This window comes from Alosa pseudoharengus, unplaced genomic scaffold (assembly GCF_046254945.1).
Source record: "Alosa pseudoharengus isolate Yale_2024_CS ecotype anadromous, Long Island Sound unplaced genomic scaffold, YU_APseudo_1.1 YU_APseudo_1.1_scf_4, whole genome shotgun sequence".
Lineage (NCBI taxonomy): Eukaryota > Metazoa > Chordata > Actinopteri > Clupeiformes > Clupeidae > Alosa > Alosa pseudoharengus.
This window is the reverse complement of record NW_027468774.1, coordinates 20,388,601-20,411,621: the sequence shown is the minus strand read 5'-3', so window position 1 is coordinate 20,411,621 and position 23,021 is coordinate 20,388,601. Positions and strand designations below refer to the sequence as shown.

At 45.3% G+C, this 23,021-nt stretch overlaps 1 protein-coding gene across 3 annotated transcripts in view; it reads left to right on the top strand.

Moving 5' to 3' along the window:
• kcnc3a (potassium voltage-gated channel, Shaw-related subfamily, member 3a) overlaps window positions 1–23,021 on the top strand; it is a 41,882-nt gene that overhangs the window by 6,868 nt on the left and 11,993 nt on the right. For all 3 annotated transcript variants that reach the window (XM_076266831.1, XM_076266830.1, XM_076266832.1), the window contains exon 2: window positions 19,875–20,859. In XM_076266831.1, coding sequence (XP_076122946.1) covers window positions 19,875–20,859 — 985 coding nt within the window. The remainder of the gene's footprint in view (window positions 1–19,874; window positions 20,860–23,021) is intronic.

Below are 23,021 nucleotides of genomic sequence, written 5' to 3'. Positions count from 1 at the left end.
AGATCGGATGGAGAGAGCGAGAGGGACGGAGAGAGAGGGATAGAAGAAGGCAGGGAGGGAAGGAGGGAGGGACTTCACTCAAGGGAAATGAATAGAAGGAGGTGCTAGAGTAGGAGAAGGGGTGTGAAAGAGGGGGGTCGGTTTGAATGGGTAAAAATGGTCCACGCCTGGCGGCTTTACAGCTTCAAAGCGCTGCCTGTAGACTGCAGGGGGGGAGCCTACAGGAACAGCGCAGAGGGAGAGATAGAGAAGGAGGCTAAGACCAACACGCCAGAGAGAGAGAGAGAGAGAGAGAGAGAAGTAGAGAGAGAGAGAGTTTTGCAAATGAGCAATGTCATTCTATCATCAACACTCAGTCGTCTCGTACACGTGTGCTCCAGCTAAATTAAACAGCCAGTGCTGGCTTTTTATCTTGCAGCGTGTGTGTGTGTGTGTGTGTGTGTGTGTGTGCGCGTGTGTGCGTGTGTGCGTGTGTGTGTGTGTGTGTGTGTGTGTGTGTGTGTGTGTGTGTGTGTGTGTGTGTGTATGTGTATTCACACACATGTGAAGAAGAGATTGTTTTCCACTCGCTGGGTATGCAGTGTTGGTGTGTGCAACCGGCATCAGTTATGGTAGTGAATATTTATCTGCAGTATGACTTCTTGCTGCAATGTGTAAGTGTCCAGTTTGTGAACCGGTCACTTTCTTCTTTATATCTGTATTTATCAGTGTTGTCCCTGCATTTGTTTGCTGTGCACGTGTGTGAGGTACGTATTAAAATGATTGGTGTACCTGTGTGGGAAGGTGTGTGTGTGTTTGTGGGTGTGTTTGTAACTGTTTGTGAGTGTGTCTGTGTGTAGGTGTGTGTGTATCCGTGTGCGAGCTTGTGTTTCATGGGACCTGGCCAAGAGGAAGGAGAGTCCAGAATGTCCCTGACTTGCCAGCTACTCTGAGGAAGCAGTTTTTTTTTTTTAAGGGAAGCTCTCTCTGGGATTAAGGACAAAGGAGAAAAGCACTCTGTCATCACAGCTAATAGAACAGAACAGGGAGGAGAGGAGAACACGCCAAAATAGGAGTCAGGGAGGGAGGGAGAGATGGAGGGAGGAAGGGAGACGGAGGGAGAGAGAAGGTGAAAAAGTGAGGGAGAGGAGGAGAATGCAGCCTATTGCCAGTGCTGAGCATAGAGAGATTGCATGAGGGGGAGAGAGAGAGAGAGAGAGAGAGAGAGAGAGAGAGAGAGAGAGAGAGGGTAGAGAAAGGGGAGGTGAGAGGGAAGATGAGAGTGCTCTGTGAGACACAGGAGGAGGACCAAAGTCTTTTATTTAGAGACGGGGCCTGCAGAAGCTACTGAGAGTGAAGGATGAGGGGCTGAGCGTGAGGCGATCGTCCCACCACCGCGGCGCTGATGGAGAGTGGGAGCACAAGCATGAAAACACATCGCACAAGGACAAATGCACATGGGGGCTGCAGTGATCAGAACTGAATGCTAAGCAGAAAAAAAATGCAGTGCATTCGCCTTTGCACGGTTTCACTTAAGTAAAGTGTGTGTGTGTGTGTGTGTGTGTGTGTGTGTGTGTGTGTGTGTGTGTGTGTGTGTATGCATGCGTGCATGTTCATACACGGGATTGATGAAGAACTGCCATAGGTGCACCTGACACAGCATTGTTTCTAAACTTTGCATAGTGAAGGTTACACTAGATAAATGTAGGCTATTTATAGACTTTGAGATGTGTTCTCCCTCCCTCCCTCTCTCTCACTCTCTCTCTAACTCTTTCTCTTGCTCTCTTTTTTTCACTCACCTCACTCACCATCTCTCTCCGTCATCGGTGTCACCAAACTCACCAGTACAGAAGAGGTGATCTCTACCAGTAGTCACCTTGCTCTTTTCGCAATGTCCTTGATCATCCTTATCCCGTTCCACATCTACATCATTACTGTGCGCAAACAGCAAGAGGACATGCACCAACATTGTAAAGAATGTAATATGAAGGGGAAAGAAACTATATTTAGTCATAAAACATTTGTAGTAAATTATTTCTTGTTTTATGCGTCTTTGTTTTTCTACATTTATTAATATTTAAATAACAATTGGGGCAAAGCACTAACTTTGTGCATCATTCATTTATTATTTATTTTCCCACATACTTGTGGTATAGTCCCTGTGGCTTCAGACATTTTTAGAACCCCGGTAGAGCTTAGTGATACTTTTGTAAATCTAAAGGGGAGCTGACCATTAGTCCTGCAATGTCCACATTTTTATGGCGTTTGGTGATTGTCATACTGCAGTATGTGATCTGCCATTGTGTGAGATTCACAGACATGGATTTCCATGCTTTGGACCTTCATGTCAGGACTGGACCGTGTCTTTGGCCAGTGCAGGAATTTCCTCATTACTCTTGAATGAGCCAGTTATATAAATGTTCCACTCTGCGTGTGTCTGTCTGTAGGGCTGTATGTCTGAGTGGCCAGGAGATGTATATGAGAGAGAGAGAGAGAGAGAGAGAGAGAGAGAGAGCATGGAAAGATGGGAAGGAGGGAAAGAGGTGCAGATGGATTGACCACAGTCTGACCAGTTAGAGAGAGAGAGAAAGAGAGAAAAGAGACAGAGTGAGGCATGACTGGAGGGGGTAGCTGATGCTTAACCCTCCATTCTTGTCTCTGTATGTAGTCAGACAGCCTTTGCTTTTTTTATCAATGAGAGGTCACCTGTCTCTTCACTGTATGCTCTCAGAATCTGCACTGTCCCTTTCCTCTTTCAGTCTTACTTACCCATTCCCCTCCCTCCATCAATCTCTCATTCCCTCCCCATTCGCTCTCTCTCTCTTTCTCGCGCTCCTTTTCCTCCCCATGCTACCTCCATCACTTTGCTCTTACGCAATGCACTCATCGCCCGTTAAAACCCAGCTTTCCTGTTTGCCCTTATTGCCTCAGTCTTAAGAGCGCACTCTGTACTCCTGTTCTCGTACCACACAAACTCTTGTACAAAGTTGTTCATGTTAGTTTTTGATGCTGCGCACACACACGCGTCCAATGAATGACGTAAACTTGCATGCATGGACACACACGTGCGCGCACACACACACACACACACGCACAAACACACACAAACACACACACACACACACACACACACACACACACACACACACACACACACACACACACACACACACACACACACACACACACACATTCATTGCAGGTGGCCATACACACACATGTTAAGTTGAAGACTGGACGCAGCACATGGAGGTCTGGTCAGCCTGCAGCACTGCAGCAGATGTGCAGCATCAGAGGGCCGCTGCTCAGAGCTACTCACAGAGTGCACTCCATGCAGTCAGTGGAAACAAAACCTTGCAGGCAAATGCTGAGATGCAGCCAGGCTACTACAAGCTGATGAAATGGTTTGTGTGTGTGTGGAGTTACACGAATGGGCAACATAACACTTCACACCACATAGCAGTGAGACAGGCATGTGATATCACACTCATTAACTCCTAGGGAGCTGCTAACAGTCAGTAGTAAAAAAGTGGTTTTGTCCTCCTCACACCTTTGATATATTGAGAATTGAGGAGACAGACATTTATTTTGGCCAAAAAAAACTCTGAGGGTGTCTGAGGGTTCAGCAGTTATGTTTAGTAGCTGGCATGTCTGACCAGCGCATCTCTGCTGAACTACAAAGGCTGGTTGTAACATGGGAGATGCATGTGTATGTGTGTGTGTGTGTGTGTGTGTGTGTGTGTGTGTGTGTGTGTGTGTGTGTGTGTGTGTGTGTGTGTGTGTGTGTGTGTGTGTGTGTGTGTGTGTGTGTGTGTATGTGTATGCATGTGTGTCTGCGTGCCTGTGGTTGTGCCTATGAGTAAAACTGAGAGGTCTTCATGACTCATATTACATTTCAGATGTGTTGCTTTAGGGCCAGCAACATGTCCTGTATGACCATCCTACAGGTGGACAGCTCATTTCTCCTTAACCCAAAGATCGATTTGAATCATCAGTGCTTTACTAAAACAAGCAGGACACCAAACACATATAGAAATGCACATGTAGCCAATGATTCCATTAGTCTCCAAGCCTAGTATTAAAGTTGCAGTGCTGTACCCTATAGACGATGTATGTACAATGGCCAGGGTTGTTGCCATAGCAGCAGAAAGGAATGAATGGCTGGAAGAGGCTGTTTGGAAGGGGAAGGGGGAGGCGTCGTGGTTCAGCGGCAAACTGTGCATAGAAGTGGGTCTGTGGATCACCCCTGGCACTGTGTCGTCTTATACCTCTTTTAACCCTCCACCACATCCACCACCAACCCCCACCCAACCCTCCACCACCACCACCTCCACCTTCACTCTCTGCCATCCTCTTTCTCTCCATCATGGTGTTTTCCTTCCCTTGATCCCTCGTTCCCTCTCTTCTCTCTGGCAGGCCAGGCTGAGGGACCAGATGCCGGACTGCTGGGGGTCTGGGCCTCTGGCTCTGGTGGACTGCCAGCACCAGAGAGAGAGAAAGAGAGAGAGAAGGAGAGAGGGAGGGAGGCAGAGAGAGGAAGGGAGACAGAGGGAAAGAGGGAGAGAGAGGGAGGGAGGGAGAGAGAGAGAAAGAGAGAGATGGGGAGAGAAAGGACGGGAGGGAGAGAGGGAAAGAGAGGAAGAGAGAGAGAGACCTGGAAACGCAGCACAGTTTGTCGTGTTCTTTTCCCAGATGGCTCCATTGCTGTATGGCTGGTCCCCATATTGCGTATTCCCCTCCTCCACCTCTCCGTTTTTTCCTCCTCCTCTCCTCCTCTCCTCCCTCTCCATTCCTCTCACGTCCTCTCTGACTCTTTTTCTCTCCTCTCTGTTTTCATCCCTCCATTTCTCATCTCTGCTCTCCTTTCATATTTCACATTTCTCTCTCCCTCTCTTTTTAGCCATGTCCTCCCGCTCCTCTCTCTCTCTTTCCCTCTCCCTCTCTCCCTCGCTCTCCCTCTCCACTGATGCCCTTCTGGGATCAGTTGTGTTTTTCTGAGGGCTGAGCTTTATGAACTCCAGTGCTGATCTCGCATCTCATCTTCCTCTCTTCTCCTGCTCTCTCTTCCTCTCTGCTGCTCACTTTCACACGTCCCGCCTGCCTCTCAGAGGAGTCCATTCACACTCTCTGTTTCTCATTACTAATGTACAGACACACACACACACACACACACACACACACACACAGAGAGAGACCGACAGACACACACAGAAACACAGAAACACACACACACAGACAGCTGGGAGTACATAGGTATCACAGTAACTGTGAACAGATCAGTATTGGATACACACACAAATACGCATACACAGAATCCCCCCCCCCCCTACACACACACACTCAATGTATATGCACACACATACACACTTTGAACGCTGTCAGCACTCAAGTCGACAGTGATGAATCAATATCATGGTTGTTTAGAGAATAACCCTCTTCGACTATGACCTCACTGCACCTACCTACCCCCTTCACACACACATACACACACACACACACACACACAAACATACACACACACACCTCATTGTCACCACAGGTCAATAAGGAATGGGGGGGTTGGACGAGAGGTGCCAGTCCATCATTGCCTCCCATTCACCCTCATCCATTTTGCTTTGCCATTCCCACACTCAGCAGTGTTCCCTAAGCTGCCGCTGCGAGGGGATTGGCCGGCGCTTCTCCGCTTCCTGGCCAGAGCCGGAACGTCATTTTACCAGAACGCCGCGGTTTTACGCGCACCCCCTCGGCCAGGCACTGCAGAAGCCTCTCTCTCTCTCCGGGCCAATGACTGCAGAGCACTCAGCGGTCAGCCACTCGTTGCGGAGACCGCCGTGGTCAGCCAATCACCTTTAGAGAAAACGCCGTGGTCAGCCAATTGTAGTGCGGCGCAGGAGACTCGGCCAATGACTGCGTATCTCAATGATCAGCTTACGCGGCAGGAAGATCTCCAGAGAGAGGAGGAGGAGAGAGGGGGGGGGGGGGGTGGAGAGGGAGAGAGAGGAGGAGAGAGAGCCAGTTGCTCATTCATCACCTTTATATCTGTCTCCTCAGTCCACCCCAGCCTTTCTCTGAGCTCCTATCATGCAACCATTGTTCCACCTGGACTCATCTGTATCTCCCTAAGTGAACAAACACCAGACAGAGGAGGGAAGAGAGAGAGAAAGAATGACAAAGAGAGAGAGAGAGAGACAGAGAGAGGAGTGGGGTAAAGACAGCGTGAGTAGGAGCAGAAAGAGAGGGAGAGAGAGAATGAAAAGGTAACTGTGAAAGAAAGCGTGTAATCTATGGTTGTGTTTTTGTGCGGAGCACTGCTCAGGCGCATACACACATACACACACACGGACTGGCACGAAGCAGGTTTTGTCTGCAGCGGGTGGCTGAGGGCTGTTTGCATTCCTGTACTGAGCCGAACGGATGAATGCTTTTTTGTACTATCGCTCTGTGACTGCATCTCTTTCTCTCTCCCTCTCTCGTTCTCTCATTCTCTCTCGCTCTCCTTCACAGCCCCTCCTCCCACTCTTTTCCACCTTGGGTATCCGTTGGTCCGTGTCATTATGGTGCAGTAAGGAGAGAGAGTGAGAGAGAGAGAGGGAGAGAGGGAGAGGACTCCAGGCAATACATTAGCGTGAAGCTACCCAGTGGCCCCCCCTCCCCATGTCCCTCTTTCTCTCCCTCTCTCCCGCTCCCTCTGCCATCCCTCTCTCTCTCTCTCTCTCTCTCTCTCTCTCTGTACCACCCCCCCACCTTCCCTGTATCTCACAAACACGCTTGCTTAGCACATTCAATTATCAATCCAAGAAAGCCGTTCACTTCTTAAAACCCGTCGTTTCCCCCACGCTCGCGTCCTTCTCAAAGCCCAATACTGCAGTCATATATATGATATATCTGAGAGGATGCTTTTAGTCGATGGATTTAATCTATTGATTTATAATTAAAATGCTCTCCTCCATGCTTTGTTTTTCATCCAAATGATTTTATTGATCTCCGTGTTCTTTGTGCTGATTCAGTGGTGTGCGATCCCGCTTACGCACACGGTAAAACCCTGCCTGCTGCTGTACTCGTGGAGAGGTTGGGGGATGTGTGTGTGTGTGTGTGTGTGTGTGTGTGTGTGTGTGTGTGTGTATGAGGGGGGGGGGGGGTGGTCGTGCATGAAGGATGTGCTCTCTGCTCCTCCCCTTGCTGCTATCCTGGAGTGTAGGCTCAAGTCCTCAAACCAAAATAAGATTCTGAATTTGTCCCAATTGCCCCCTTTGCTGTGTGAGCCTTCTGAAAGATGCTTATCACAGAAATGCTGAGGCAATCTGATTGGCCAGGAGAGTATTATGTTCTCCTCAAACAGGAGTACATTTCTTTCTCAACAAACCTGGAAATTGATTCCATGGACAAGCTTAAGTTGGCTAACATGCCGTTAACATTGCAACCATACGAGGGCATGGGGGAAAAGAATGTACAGTATAACTGTATTGCACATTTATTTGTAGGGGAATATGAAGTCATGTGTGAGAGTGTTTCTTAGCTGCAGTTAATCTGTTTGGCACTAATTAGGCTAGATCAAAAGTGATTCTACTAACAGGAAATAAGAACTCATGACCAAAGACTGCAGGCTCTAGTCTTTTCTTTAGAACCTGCAAGAACCAGCAGATCTGAGAGAACTAAAGAGTTCAAGTGTAGACTGGCCGAGAGGTGTGATAAGGTTTCAGTGTGCCATGACCGTGTGTAGGCTATGTGTGTGTGTGTGTGTGTTTGTGTATGTATGGGACTGAAGGTGAGCTCTCTCTCTCTCTCTCTCTCTCACCTGAGTGTGACCATTTTGCGAGCCGTGCAACTTCAAATCACACAATCAAAAGTCACACACGGCTGGTTGGAATTGGCCACCCTGTTGCCACGGCAACCTCATAGGCAGGCGATGTGAGTGTGTGTGTGTGTGTGTATGTGTGTGTGTAAGTAAGTGAGTGTATGTGAGGTGGGGGAGTGGAGAGTGAGGGGGGGATTGTGGGGGGGTGAGCCACGTGTCAGACCTGACCTACTGTAATGTGGGTGACTGCAATACAAATGGCCCCATGGTATTTCCACCAGACCCCTGTTTACAGGCCGGCCATCTGCTGCGGTGCTGGCCACCATTTTAGACCGCAGTAGCACAAGCGCTCTTACAGGCGTCCGGTACACTCCACTGGAGCTTAGTGTGTCCTGTGCAACTAAGAGAGAAAGGCAGGGCATCACCTGTGGGCTTAAAGTGGTGCGCATGTCTTATGTGAACAGGTCAGATCCTGGTGATCCTGGGCATTCTTCTGCGCGTGTCCATTTAAAAGTTCCTGGATTCCTAAAATGTCGCTAGAGGAAGTGCACCAGTCCACAACGCCAGTAAGACAAGCTGTTTGTCCACAAGGGCATAGCGTAACTAGTTCAGGGAACCTTTGAAGCACCTCTGAAGTTATGGTGCTTTTAAACAGCTATGAGGATTTGGGGAGTAGAGTTTTTACAATGCTTTAACTGCTGCCTCAGAAATGACTGAGACAAGTCATGTTTTACAGTAATACAACTGGTAGGAGGTGACCGAGCGGGATTATTGATTCATAAAAAATATACTGTATGGAAAACACTCTCTGAACAGTAAGGGTCTGTGTCACTAATTACATGTAATATTTAATTTAACTAATGTTAATCCTAAATATATAATTATGAACGAAACAGGATTTACAAAGACATTGGAAATCATAGGGGCTCAGCAAAGTAAATGACCCTACTCACAAAATGCCTAATCAGTTAAATCAGTGGAAAAAGCAAGCGCATATTTTTAGGAACAGTGTTCAGGGCTCTTTCAGTTCTTTTTAACACTTGGTATGTCTTCATGATGCATCACTGTTTTAAGGTGTGTGTGTGTGTGTGTGTGTGTGTGTGTGTGTGTGTGTGTGTGTGTGTGTGTATTTGTGTGTGTGGGTGTGTGTGGGCATTATGTTGTCTATGCTTACAGCAGGTGGTGCATCTTTGTGTATCTGTGTGTGTGTGTGTGTGTGTGTGTGTATGTGTGTGTGTGAGAGAGAGAGAGAGAGAGAGAGAGAGAGAGAATATAGGTAGGTGGTGCAGTACATGCATTTCGGTGTGTGTGTGTGTGTGTGTGTGTGTGTTTGTGTGTTTGTGTGTGTGTCTGTGTGACAGAGAGAGAGAGTGTGCAAATGGTGCAGTACTTTAGCTGTCTCAAATGGCAGGCGAAGATGTTGTCGAGACTGCCTTCTTCTTTATTTCACTCTCACCTCGTTCACCCTCTCTCTACCCACCTTATATTTTTTCGTTCCACCCTGTCTCTCCTCCTCCTTGCCCTCATTTACTTTTAAGCTCTTCACTTAGCTTTTTCATTTCTCCCTCTCCCTTGCCCCCCCCCCAAACACACACTCACACACATACATACACACACATACATACATACATGCACACATACACTTCCTCTCTATCACACATCCATTACTCTCTGTGCTTTGTTGTAGTCTTTCTGTGTGACAGTGAAGGGGGTGGGGGGAGAGGGACCTTACCACGTCATGTCAATGCACCTTGGCTACTGCAGTGGAAGCAAGAATGCAGTTCCACTACTCATAGATAGAGGGCACTGTGTCTCCCATCCATCTCTTTTTTAATCTCCCTTATTTGCTTCATTGCTCTCTTACTGCAGCCCCACCTCGGACAGCTTTCAATTTCTTATTGACTTGCTTTTATTGGTATATCTCTTGTGTCTCTTCATAGCTTTATAACCCTTTGCTTGTTTCTCTCCCTCCGACCTTCTCTTCTTTTCCTTTTTCCTCCTCTCTTGTTTATAGTGGTGCATTAGAGGCACAGAGGCAGGAAACTTTCCTTACATGCACTTAAGAGAACAACTCGGCTAACACGCACACACACTCCCAACGAACTGTAGCAGACACAGATGCTCAAACAGCGTTCTAATGCAAAAGCACACACACATGCTTCCGAAGAGAAAAGAGAGATGCAAGAAAGCCCTCAACAGTGACCCATTGCATCCCTGTGTGTTCTGAGGTTTGTTCGTTTACACCATTTGATTCTAACGTATCTGCAATACATTCATGCAGTAAGTCAATTGTTTTGATATGTCCTGGAATACAGCATGTTAATTGTGGATAGATTTCTGTCTTAATTCTTTTGTTAAGCATGATATACTGACACGTCTTGTCGCTTGGTACACCTACGAGTTTAGTGCGTTACAAACCCACTAATATAACTAGGAAAAGTCATGGCTCAAAGAAGTAAAGAGGAGACCTTGACTGCATGTTGCAGTATGGAGTAGCTAGAGGTTATGATAGGCACAGGGAAATAGTGTTGGAGCTCTTTTTCATCCACTGCCTACCACATCTCCTCTCCTTTACTGACACAGTTAGGTCAGTTTTACATGATGAGTCCTGAAATGTCCAGGCAGTCCCTAGGCCTCCTATGCTAATTGATGCTAATTGTCTGTTTTGATCACCAGTCTAGATCTCTTTCTTCCTCTCCATCTTTTTTCCAAGTCAGTCTCCACTTTGCCTCGTTTGCTACTTCTTCCGATTGGTGCTGTACTCGCTCAGCTTCTCTCTCTCTCTCTCTCTCTCTCTCTCTCTCTCTCTCTCTCTCTCTTTCTTTTTCTTCCTCCCTTTCTTTCTCTTCGAAGTGACCCATTTCCTTACACCCTGTCAAATTAATTAGGTAGGGGAAATATTAGGTAGGGGATGTAGGTGCACTGATATATGGGTCTGGGTTTGTGTGTTAGCATCAAACTGTTCTCTTTGTGCTCACACCACCTGGAAATAACTCAATTTTTAGGCAGTTCATTCAATGATCCTGGAAGAGAATCAACTTTCTCCAGAGTAGAAAGACAGAGTTTGGGCTGAAGGCTGTTTTGAATGTCAGAACTGCGGACAATGTTTACGACCAAGTGGACTCTCTTTTTAGAGCATGCCAGGGATAGAGTGATGATAGGGTGATAATCCTAAAAAATGATGCCACAAGAGGGAAAGAACAGGAGGGAAAAACACCAGGACAGGGGACAAAACACATGCCGAGTCATAGAGGACAGAGGGAAACAGTGGGAAAGCACAAAGAAACGGGACAGGGACAGAGAAAGGGTCACAGGACGCGACTTCATAGGCGAGAGGATGAGGGATATTTTGTGAATAGTTAAACAGTAAGGGGCTTGGGCTTGGGGTATATAACATGGAGGATACTGCACTAGTGGAAAGTAGGTCACTTTAAGTCAAGAGAGAAAATAGGAAGACAGATTGAAGCAAGAGGCAACATTAATAGTTAGAGACAGAAAGAGTTCCGCTGTATTGTAAGTTGGGTATTAGGCATACAGTTTTTCACAGTGCTGTTAGAAAGGACAATACACAGGAATATGATATACGAACTGTGAGAAATCAATAAGCCATATTGTACATGCCAGTGCAATGCCGAGCCTTGGTTGTGTTTGTTGCAGCACAACGTGCTACTGCACTTGTGTGTGTGTGCAGTGTGCTGGGAGGCTTTGTGCTGTATTGGATGGTAAGCTACCCACAATGCACTAAGAGCAGTGTTTCCTGCCGTGCTTCATTCACATAGTTTGGTTAAGACAAATGACGGCGCTAATGATGAAGAGACGGGACGCGGCGTACAGGTGCTTCAACACGAGAAACACAAACAAACTAATACCTGTTTAGTTTGGAGATAGAAAGCTGATGATGGGTAGTTTGCCAACATGAACTGGCACATCGATACTAATAAAAAGTGGTGACAGTGAGATGACGTTAGTCAACTATGCCATTGACAGAGGCCCTATGAAGGACTCCGCGGAGAACAGTGTTTGACGGGTTGTTGCTCTTTACCTTTCGGGGGAAAGACATCTCTCATGAGTGGGCAGCTGTGGTCAGAAGTACACACTTCTAGTTTGTAATGGCCCCGCATTAGTTTGAAGTGCAAGGCAAAGCATAAAGGCAAGCCTAAATCAATAGGCTGACAAATTGAATCTGTGTGAGTGGGCTGTTTAATTTTGCAGCAGCCCGCCCAGACATTTACTAAGGAGAAGGTCGCATTTGGGGTGATCAGCACAAAAACCCTCTCCTAGAGGATCTGGAAAATGACCAGCCAATCAGATGAATCATCCCTTCACCTGTGTGACACAGAGAAGGATTCTCATTCAGTGCACAGCTGAAAAGGCTGACAGGCCACAGCGCTGGACTCTCAATTAAATTCAATTTCAATTTATTTGTAAGGGACAGTGTGCAATTAAAACATAAATGTAAACATTTGATGCATTGCACCAGAGTTAGCCTTGGTGTGTGTAGTCCCACAGGAAGCACAAATACAATATACAAGCACAAATACAAATACGAATGTGTCCATTGGTTTTTTAAAAAATGACCATTGTGGCGATTTTGTTTTACCATGGTGCTTCAATTACACTCATTCTACTGCACACAGACCCATTCATGGGTCAATTTTTACGATTTTCTAACCCTTCTGACCACACAGTGTAATACTGCCTGACAGACAGCCCTCACAATGACCCTATGAAACAGAGATGCTGACCATCCTTCCATCTCTGGTTTATTTACTATCATTTAAGCCTTGCATCAGCTACACTCTCGCTATCCTCTCAAACCCCACATCCAGGGGTTTCTTCTTTCTCTCTGTCAATATGTATATACATGTAGCACAAAGGTCTACATAACATTGCTGTTTGTATGGCACTATATAAATTACACATTTACCGGCATCATTTCCATCCTATCAAATGAATTTCCAGAAACCAATAGCAATGATGGACAAATGTTGTGACATACTGTATTCAGTACGTATATTCAGTACAGTATGTTATTTTTCTCATTATGGGTGCCATGAATGACGGGATCAGTCAACACAGATAAAGGGATATGTATATTAAGTCCCATTAGCAAAAATATGCGAAAACCTTAGTTATGTGACCAGGAAATGTAGACCTTCGATTATGTGACTATGTCACGAACTGAAGAGAGAGTGGGTTACACACAGTGAGAGAAAGGAAACGACAGAGAGAGAGGGAGAGAGAGAGAGAGGGAGAGAGAGAGAGACCGAGAGAGAGAGAGGGAGAGAGAGAGAGACCGAGAGAGAGAGAGACCGAGAGAGAGAGAGACCGAGAGAGACCGAGAGAGAGAGAGACCGAGAGAGAGAGAGACCGAGAGAGAGAGAGGGAGAGAGAGAGAGACCGAGAGAGAGAGAGACCGAGAGAGAGAGAGGGAGAGAGAGAGAGACCGAGAGAGACCGAGAGAGAGAGAGACCGAGAGAGAGAGAGACCGAGAGAGAGAGAGGGAGAGAGAGAGAGACCGAGAGAGACCGAGAGAGAGAGAGACCGAGAGAGAGAGAGACCGAGAGAGAGAGAGGGAGAGAGAGAGAGACCGAGAGAGAGAGAGACCGAGAGAGAGAGAGGGAGAGAGAGAGAGACCGAGAGAGAGCAGTGAGAGGACAGCTGAGCTAACAAGGATCTACTGACGCAATAACTGTACCGGCGTATGACAGCCAGGTTTGTTTGGGTCATATCAAGTTCCCCCCCCCCCATTACTTATCCTATACCTGTAAGAAAAGACCAGGCAAAAGAATAGCAGTAGTCTGTTTGTGGCCTGGGCCACTATTAAGTTATGCTAGTAACACAGAGTGTAGTATTTCAGATATTTGTAATGCTGTTGTTGGTGAGTATGAAGTGACCCAAGGTAATGAGACTGCACTGGTAGTGATGGATGAGGTGAGGCTGGGGAGAGGGGGTGCAGCACAGCAGGGGGAGTTATAGTGGAGGGGGTGAGAGGTGAGGTGGAGAGGGAATGAGGCCTGACCACTGGGGTGAGGGTATCAGATGTGAGGGGTCAGGGGTGAGTCTGCTGCTACTGCGGCTGGTGGGTGGGGGTGGTAGTGGGTGGTGGGGGTGGGAGTGTGTGGTGGTGGTGGGTGGGTGGTGGTGGGGGTGGTAGTGGCTGGTGGGGGTGGTAGTAGGTGGTGGGTGGGGGTGGGAGTGGTGGTGGGTGGGGGTGGTGGTGTGAGTAGGAGAGGGGGGGAAAAGGGAGAGTGCCGGTCCAGTGCCTCATGCCTGAGGATTGGCCTCTCTGTCAACGTCACTGTTAACCTTGTAAATATTTCAGAGCATCCCACTGTTGTCTGTGTTTCAGTAGAACTCTGGGCACCATGTTGTGTAAGGACCTGTGTTAAAAAACCACAGTGACACCAGTGCACACAAGTACACAGACACACTGCCTCACACACACACACACACACACACACACACACACACACACACACACACACACAGCATTGAATGGCAATTAATTTACAGTGATCCATGGTGTTACTTTAAAGAACAATGAAACAACACTTTATACTTAACCTGGCTGATGTTATAACAGTTAGGTCAAGTAATACATTACTTTACTTGGGAACTCTGGGAGCCATGTTGTGTAAGGGTCTGTGTTAAAGAACCTTAGTGACACCAATGCAAGAATTCATTCATCAACACACACACACACACACACACACACACACACACACACACACACACACACACACACACACACACACACAGCATTAAGTATGCTATTAATTAACAATGATTGTACTTTAAAGAACAATGAAACATAATTTTATACTTAACAACCTCGCTGATGTCATAACAGCTAGGTCAAGTAATACATTGCTCTCAGAAACTGTAGCAGCACATTCTGAATTTATGTCCACTTATGACAATACATGTATTGCCTATTGTTCTCTTTGGACCTATTGTTGATGTTTTAAAAGCTGACCTGAATTGATGGTGGCTGGTTGTGTAGGGTGTTAGAACTGCTGAGTGGTGCCTCTGCTATGGTTGGCTTAGTGTTACGGCAATCCACGCAGTAAACAGGAACCTAAAAATGCAATGGCTCCAGCCCTCTTCTCTCATTCAATCTACTGCCTGTTTCCTGTCCCTATGATGTTACGCTTGGGTTTCAGCCTAACATTGGGATAATAGGTTGCAAAAACATACAGTTCATTATTTCCCTTCCCTATTTAATTTAACCTACTTTGCTTTATCTTTTCATGACAGTAACAAAAATGCATTGCAATAAATTTAAATGGATCTATTTAATGTATAATGTGCAGGTAGGAGAATCGTTATCCAGGTGTGTGATCCCAGAGAGCAAAACACATGACCTTGGTGTGTTATCAGCACTGTGTTTTCTCAATTGCGTTCGCAGTCTATCACTAAACCTACATTATGTGCAGGTTGGCTATCATTTATGATTTTGCGACTTATAATTGAATAAACAATTTTTCAATATAATATTACATCTCCAGTTTCTAACATTTTCTTTGCACACATAATTACACACGTACATCTCCATTGAAAATAAATTGTGGGGCACCAGTACGAGGGTGCTGGCCTATGGCTTGGGCTGAGATCAGGCAGGTCAGTCTCCTGTCTCATTGACTCAACAACAGGATCCTCATCTGTTTCTAGGACACTGGAAGATGAAATGGGTTTGTTAAATTAGCTCCTGCTAATCGGCTCGGGGAATTTGTCAAATCTCCGAGGATGCCTCATCCCTTCATTAGGCTGCTCCTAAACACCACGGGAGGACTGACCTGACTGCGGTTATTTGGGAAACGTCCTCAAAAACATATTTCCCATTGTGATCCTGTGTGCAGGAAATCTGCACGTTTTCAAACTGTGTGTGTGAGAACTGCAGGCATGCCGGTGCGTTTAATGGTATGTGGCTGCAGGATTAATCTGGTGTTACAATCTGATCAGGCCTTTTCAAGACATTAATGGCTTCGTACCAGCTTTTCTTAAAGTAGCCTTCCATTCAGGGCTCTGGCTGTGCAGCCTTGCAGAGATATAGCCAGGCTTAGAGAGAGAGAGAGGGGAAGAGAGAGAGCGAGGGGGAGAGAGAGATAGAGGGGGAGAGAGAGAGGGGAAGAGAGAGATAGAGGGGAAGAGAGAGATAGAGGGGGAGAGAGAGAGGGGAAGAGAGAGATAGAGGGGGAGAGAGAGAGGGAAGGCAAGCAAATGGAGGAGGGAGACGGCAGCAGAATTATAAAGGTACAGAAATAGAAATTTGTGTACAGGAATCTTTGTGGTGAGCAGAGGGAAGGAGAACATTAGCCCTCTACACAAACACACACAAACATATACAGAAACACACACACACACACACACACACACACACACACATACATACAGCACATGCACACATTCTTACACACACACCTGCACACTCTCTCTCTCTCTCTCTCTCTCTCTCTCTCTCTCTCTCTCTCTCTCATAGACACACACACACACCACAGGCATCTACATGCATTCCTAAATGTATGGTAATGATGTGTTATATAAAACATAGATTAATTATGTGTGTTGAGTAGAGTGTGTGTGTGGGGGGGGGGGGGTGGCAGTTGTCTGTTGTCACAGAAGAACTGATGATATTGATCCTGGCTGATAGGGAGAAGTGGCTGGGCTTTAGACGGGCCACACACACACACACACACACACACACCTCACTGCTCGATCAATGGACATTTATCTGTATGAGAAAGAACATGACAACTCTGTTTTCATAATGGTGGCTGTGGTTCTGCACCATGCTATAACTCAACATCCCTCTCAATCCCGTTCCCTCGGCTTACCTCTCTCTCTCTCTCTCTCTCTCTCCCTTTTTCATCTTTCTTTCCCGTCTTTATGCAGCTACCCCATTTCTGTCGCCCCCCCCTCCCTCCCTCTCTGCTCTTCCTCGGTCTCTGTGCAGTGTGTCGGTGAGATTGCAGCACTGAGGAGGTTACCTCCCTCCCCCTCTCGCTCTCGCTCTCCCTCCCTTTTAAACACACGCTTGCTTTCAGCTGCTCTTTGTTGTGTTTGCTGCCCCCTGTCTTCCATCTGGTGGAAGAGCTAGCAGCGAAACCCCTGCAATGGCCCAAACGGAGACACAATAGCACCAGCTCATTCCCAAACCGGCAACACAGACCATCTATCTCACAGAACACAACACTGGGTAGTATATACACAACCAGGCTTTCATGTATTTATTTGTAGGCTAGGCCTATTGCCCGCTGCTCTTCAAGTCAAGATAGGAAAGACATTTTCTCATCACGTCTTTCTGAAGCTTTGAAATATAATTGCCCTGATGGCAGCTGTCTCTCAATAGGACACTGGCCTGATCTGGCACATGACGAGCCCAATCTTCTGGGCAAGATCTGTCTCAGTCATCAGTTACCCAAGTCTGCAGAATGCAACTGCAGTAAAAGAACTCTTCAGTCTCTCTTTGACTATAATGTCAGTATAAAACATCAAATACATCTACTTGTATTTGATGAAAACGTGAACATTTTAATACAAATACTACAGTGTACAGTGTGTTAATCATTATTAAGGTGATCACCAGCTCAAACTACAATCTCCCAATATTACACTGTTGCAGTGGTTCACTGAGGAAACCTGAAATAAAGCCTATGCATGCGTTTATGCATGTTGGAAAGGCCTATATTTAGTTTGTCATTTAATTTCTTTTTTTGTGAAAGAAATAGCTATAGAAAAATGAAATACACTATACGTGGACGTGTCGTGACAAAATAAAACCTTTATTTATTCCAACATTTAATGAAGTTTAGTCAGGTAATGTCTGACCTTTGCTTTTATAATTTTCTGATATATATTTAAGACTTAATTAAAAGACTTAAACTAGATTTAAAACTGTAAAATTGGTCACCAGGAGGGTGGAAGAGAGAAATGTCAATGATGCCCTATTACAGTTTTTCTCAGTCGCTTTGGTGCTTTTCTCACATCACTATTAACATTTGCACAGCAGTTAGTGCATTTCACAAAACAATTAGTGCAAACTGCAAAACCTAGTGGATAACCTGCAAAAGCAAGTCACTTGCTCAAAATGGATAGTCCATTCCTCAAAAGCAAGTCTTTATGTCAATGAAACTGCCAGTGTAAGTGAGTACAAGACACTGAATACGTACGTTTCACATTTTTACTGTATATGCTCTTTGCAATTCTACAGCATTGTGACAAAATTTGATAACTGATTTGATAACTAGTTTAACAATTTTGTATGTAATGACTCAAGCAGTGAAATGAAGACTATTAGTTTCATTGGGAATGACTATTCAGCATCCATAAGTATAGTTCATTTTGACTGACATGACATAAGCAAATGTTAATGTTATAAAACAGCAGAGAATTGTACGAAAGCAACTGATACATGTCCAAAAGCATTTGCAATTTGTTCAGAGGAAGGATAAATTGCTACTATGATGTGCACAAATTACTAAATGTTGTGGAGGTTGAACTATTAGTTATGAGAATTTTCATTCTGATCTGAGAAAAGCACCAAAGTGACTGAGAAAAACTGTAATTATTTTTAAATAATATTTAGGAAAGATTTTCACCTGTTTACATTTTGCATTAGGACAAGTTTAATTTACACAACTTGTGAACATTTTGTTATTTTTTACATGTATTATTTGAAATTTAATGGGTGGGACAGAAAATGTCCTCAAATTCTGGAATGTCCCACATAAAACAAATCAGTGTACTGCACTGAGAACACTACATGCTGCAGTATACCATTCCTTTGTGCACCTTCTATTTGAAGCTCTTCCAGTTACAGTTTTTCTCAGTCGCTTTGGTGCTTTTTGCAGATCAGAATGAAAATTCTAATAACTATTAGTTCAACCTCCACAACATTTAGTCATTTGTGCACATCATAGTAGCAATTTCTCCTTCCTCTGAACAAATTGCAAATACTTTTGGACATATATCAGTTGCTTTCATACAATTCTCTGCTGTTTTATAACATTATCATTTGCTTATGTCATGTCAGTCAAAATGAACTATACTTATGGATGCTGAATAGTCGTTCCCAATAAAACTAATAGTCTTCATTTCATTGCTTGAGTCATTTCATACAAAATTGGTGAACTAGTTATCAAATTCTGTCACAATGCTGTAGAATTGCAAAGAGCATATACAGTAAAAATGTGAAACGTACGTATTCAGTGTCTTGTACTCACTTACTCCCCTAACTACAGCAATGTGTAACTTTACTGTAGTTTTCAAATGGCTGTACAAGTACTGTATAGTGCTGTCTTGAGCATGTTCAGGTAGTGTCACAGAGTTCTGCCCTTTTTTTGCATTGGAAAACACTGAGAGAACTGTCATAATGAAAACATGACAAAGCCATTTGACTATCTTGTTCATAAACGATGGTGTCAAGACTTCTCATTTTGATGACACTGACAGTTTCATTGACATGAATACGTGCTTTTGAGTAATGGACTATCCATTTTGAGCAAGTGACGCACTTTTGCAGGTCATCCACTAGGTTTTGCAGTTTGCACTAATTGTTTTGAGAGATGCACTAACTACTGTGCAAATGTTAATAGTGATGTGAGAATAGCACCAAAGCGACTGAGAAAAACTGTAATAAACATTTTCAAGAAGTAGAACGGATTTTAAAACCCTGTAAATACTTGTAGAAGTAGAAAGCGCAAAGCAAAATAGCGATTTTTAGTCAAAACATGATACAATGGACTATACTGTACAAATAACCAGACATTTAGGCAAAGTCAGTCAGTTGTAGGCTATGGTTAGCTGAACTGACCTTAGCAAGTAGCAACTATTGCAAAATTGTGTGGTTGTGTTAGTTAAAGGGTATCTTTGAAACAGAGGTTAAATGAAGGTTAAACTTTTGAATAAGATATATATAATAAGGTATAGCCTTTCAAGAGGTACCTTACTAATGTTACTATTGTTACTATTTGAATATGTTTGTTATGTTATGTCTACCTGTGTGATTGTGTGTGCTAACCGTGTGTAATTCAGATTTCTGTGTATTTGTATGTATTATCTGTCTGCTCTTTCTCTCTCTCTCTTTCTCCTCCTGCAGTATGTGGCGTTTCTGTCCCTCTTATTCATCCTCATCTCAATCTCTACATTCTGCCTGGAGACGCATGAGGCCTTCAACACCATCTACAACAAGACAGAGAATGTCACCGTGGGTAATGTCACAAAAGAGGAGATCGTGTGGGAGGTGGAGACAGACATATGGCTCACTTACGTGGAGGGCGTCTGTGTCATCTGGTTCACTATTGAGGTGTTTGCCCGTGTCATCTTCTGCCCCGACAAGGCTGAGTTCTTCAGGAGCTCGCTCAACATCATTGACTTCGTGGCCATCATGCCCTTCTACCTGGAGGTGGCGCTGAGTGGCCTCTCCTCCAAGGCGGCCAAAGACGTGCTGGGCTTCCTGCGCGTGGTGCGCTTCGTGCGAATCCTACGTATCTTCAAGCTGACGCGCCACTTTGTGGGTCTGCGGGTCCTGGGGCACACGCTACGCGCCAGCACCAACGAGTTTCTCTTGCTCATCATCTTCCTCGCGTTGGGCGTCCTGATCTTCGCCACGATGATCTACTATGCCGAGCGCATCGGAGCCGACCCAGCCGACCCCACGGCCAGCGCCCACACCACCTTCAAGAACATCCCCATTGGCTTCTGGTGGGCTGTGGTCACCATGACCACGCTGGGCTACGGGGACATGTACCCGGAGACATGGTCCGGCATGCTGGTGGGCGCACTGTGTGCCCTGGCGGGCGTGTTGACCATCGCCATGCCTGTGCCCGTCATCGTCAACAACTTTGGCATGTACTACTCGTTAGCCATGGCCAAACAGAAGTTGCCCAAGAAGAAAAACAAACACATCCCTCGCGCCCCGCAGCCGGGCTCACCCAACTACTGCAAGCCAGATGCACTCGCCATGGCAACCGCCTCACCACACAGGCTCATGGGAAACGTGCTGGGAAACATTGGGGTGTCCGGCAGCATGGGCGGAGACTGCCCTCTGGCCCAGGAGGAGATCATAGAAATCAACCGAGCAGGTGTGTGTCTGTGTGAGAGAGCAGAGCGCCTGAGAATGTGTGGTGGCGTAGCCAGTTTATGAAAGTATATGAAATCTAATTAGTAACTGTATTGCTTTAGCTCGCCCATTGTATCCACGGGATGCCACATTACCCTGTTTGCACCCTCTTATTCACTGCAACATCTCTTACTTACAGTTTGAAGCTCACCTGTTTCAAGAGGACAATGTATAGTCAATGTCACCACATGATTTCATACTTTTCTATGGAATCATTGCTTCCCAGGGCACATTTTTTGGAGAATTTGCTAGGAAATAAGTTTTCCAGTGAAATTTCCCTCCTGTATTGCCCACAACAGCATCGTTGACTGCATTTGACTCTTTAGGAAGATCAGTTACATATATTTGGTCTTTGCAGTCATGTCAAAAATATCAGTGCCCCCAAAACGTCGTATTTTTCATAAACCCTGGGCAGCGTGAACGATTTCGTTCATCAGCAATTATCCTGTCGCTCATCTCTGCAGCTCGGCTGCTGATTGGTGTGATGCCAGAGCGGGTCCAGCGCCTGGTCACACACAGATTAGGATTAGCAGTGTGTCCTGGTGAGATTGGCTTGTCAGAACAGCATCCCACATGTCAAGCTCACAGCTCCAGGGAGAAGGCAGGGGATTAGAGTCTGAGGGTTTCCTGCTATAGGCCCTCCATCCACAGCCTTTGATAGCATTAACTAAATTAGCCACCCTATTCTGCTCCTCTCTCCATCTAACCAATCCCATTAATGAAGTCTCTGAGTCAAACGAGAGAGTGCCACTTTGATGCCAAGGCCACTTATGTGTTAGAACACTGGGCACTTCTACTGTAGATACTGTAGATCTACTGAGGTTTTCACAGTGAGAGCACTTTACACGTGCAAACACACACATACTCGTAGATGCAAACACAGTGCTGTAGTACAAACTGTAATACAGGCTATATGATTAGTTTCGGTAGAGTAGTGGATACTACTGCATACGTTGTCTCCTACTTACAAATCAAACAGACTATCTAAGACTAAGGCAATCTGAACTTGTGGTAGAGCCTTTATGTAAATATTCTGTTGAGCAAGAGAAAACCTCCATTTCACAAGTGTGAGAGAAGTGCTATTAATCTCAAAAGCCCTAGCCTTTTACGGTAAAGAACATGAGCAGGTGCATGATCTGAGGTATGATTATCAGCAAGACTTTGAGTTGTTTCTACTCTTCCAGGACACTCTAATTGGATAGGTTTAAGTTTGCTTATTAAAGATGCATGTCATGATTGTTCACTTTCAGTAGAAAATGGGTGTTTCTACTCTTCAGGACATTTTGTCCACTGGATGAGTTGTGTTTGACAATCATGTATGAATAAAATATGTATAATCTGTCAGCTCCAAAAGAACTTTAAGGTCTGTCTCACATAAAGTTGACATTTTATTTTGAGGGAATATTTACACTTGAATCTCTGCTTGAATGTCATGTTAGACACGTGTCAAACCACAACAGCCCTGACACTTACCAACCTTCCTTAGCAACCTCTAGGCTTCCGAATGTGAAACAGACATTAAAGAGGAGTTCAAGTGTGAATGAAAATTCAACTGAAATTCAGAGGCACTCTCTGATGTGTATCTATGCATTTGTTCTCATCCTTTGTCTTCCCTCATTTCCTTCTTCCCCCCTCTCTCTATTTCAACTGTCAACACTACAAACTCACACAAACTCAGGGGATAAACTATGCACTCAACTTACGATGCTGTGTAAGAGAGTATTGGTTTTAGTCCTCTCTCTCCCTATCTCTTCCCCTCTTTCTCCGTCTGCCTGTTTGTGTATTTGGAGTGCTGTGCCTGAGGTTCTTCTGTAAATTGTACAGCATCTCACGTCAACTCATGTCATATTTGATTTGACAGCTGTGTCAAAAGCTGTAAGCACTAGCTGCCCCGCAGCACCTGTGCATATATGTGTGTTTGTACTGTATGTATATGCGTGTCTGTGTGTCTGTGTGTCTGTGTGTGTGTGTGTGTGTGTGTGTCTTTCTGTGTGTTTTTGTATGTGTATTTGTGCATGCAACGTACAATATAATGGTGATAGTGACACCATCACGTGACCTTGTCTGTCAGAGTACTAATATTCGTCCTCTCCTTCGTTCCACCCCTAACCTCACATTCTTGAT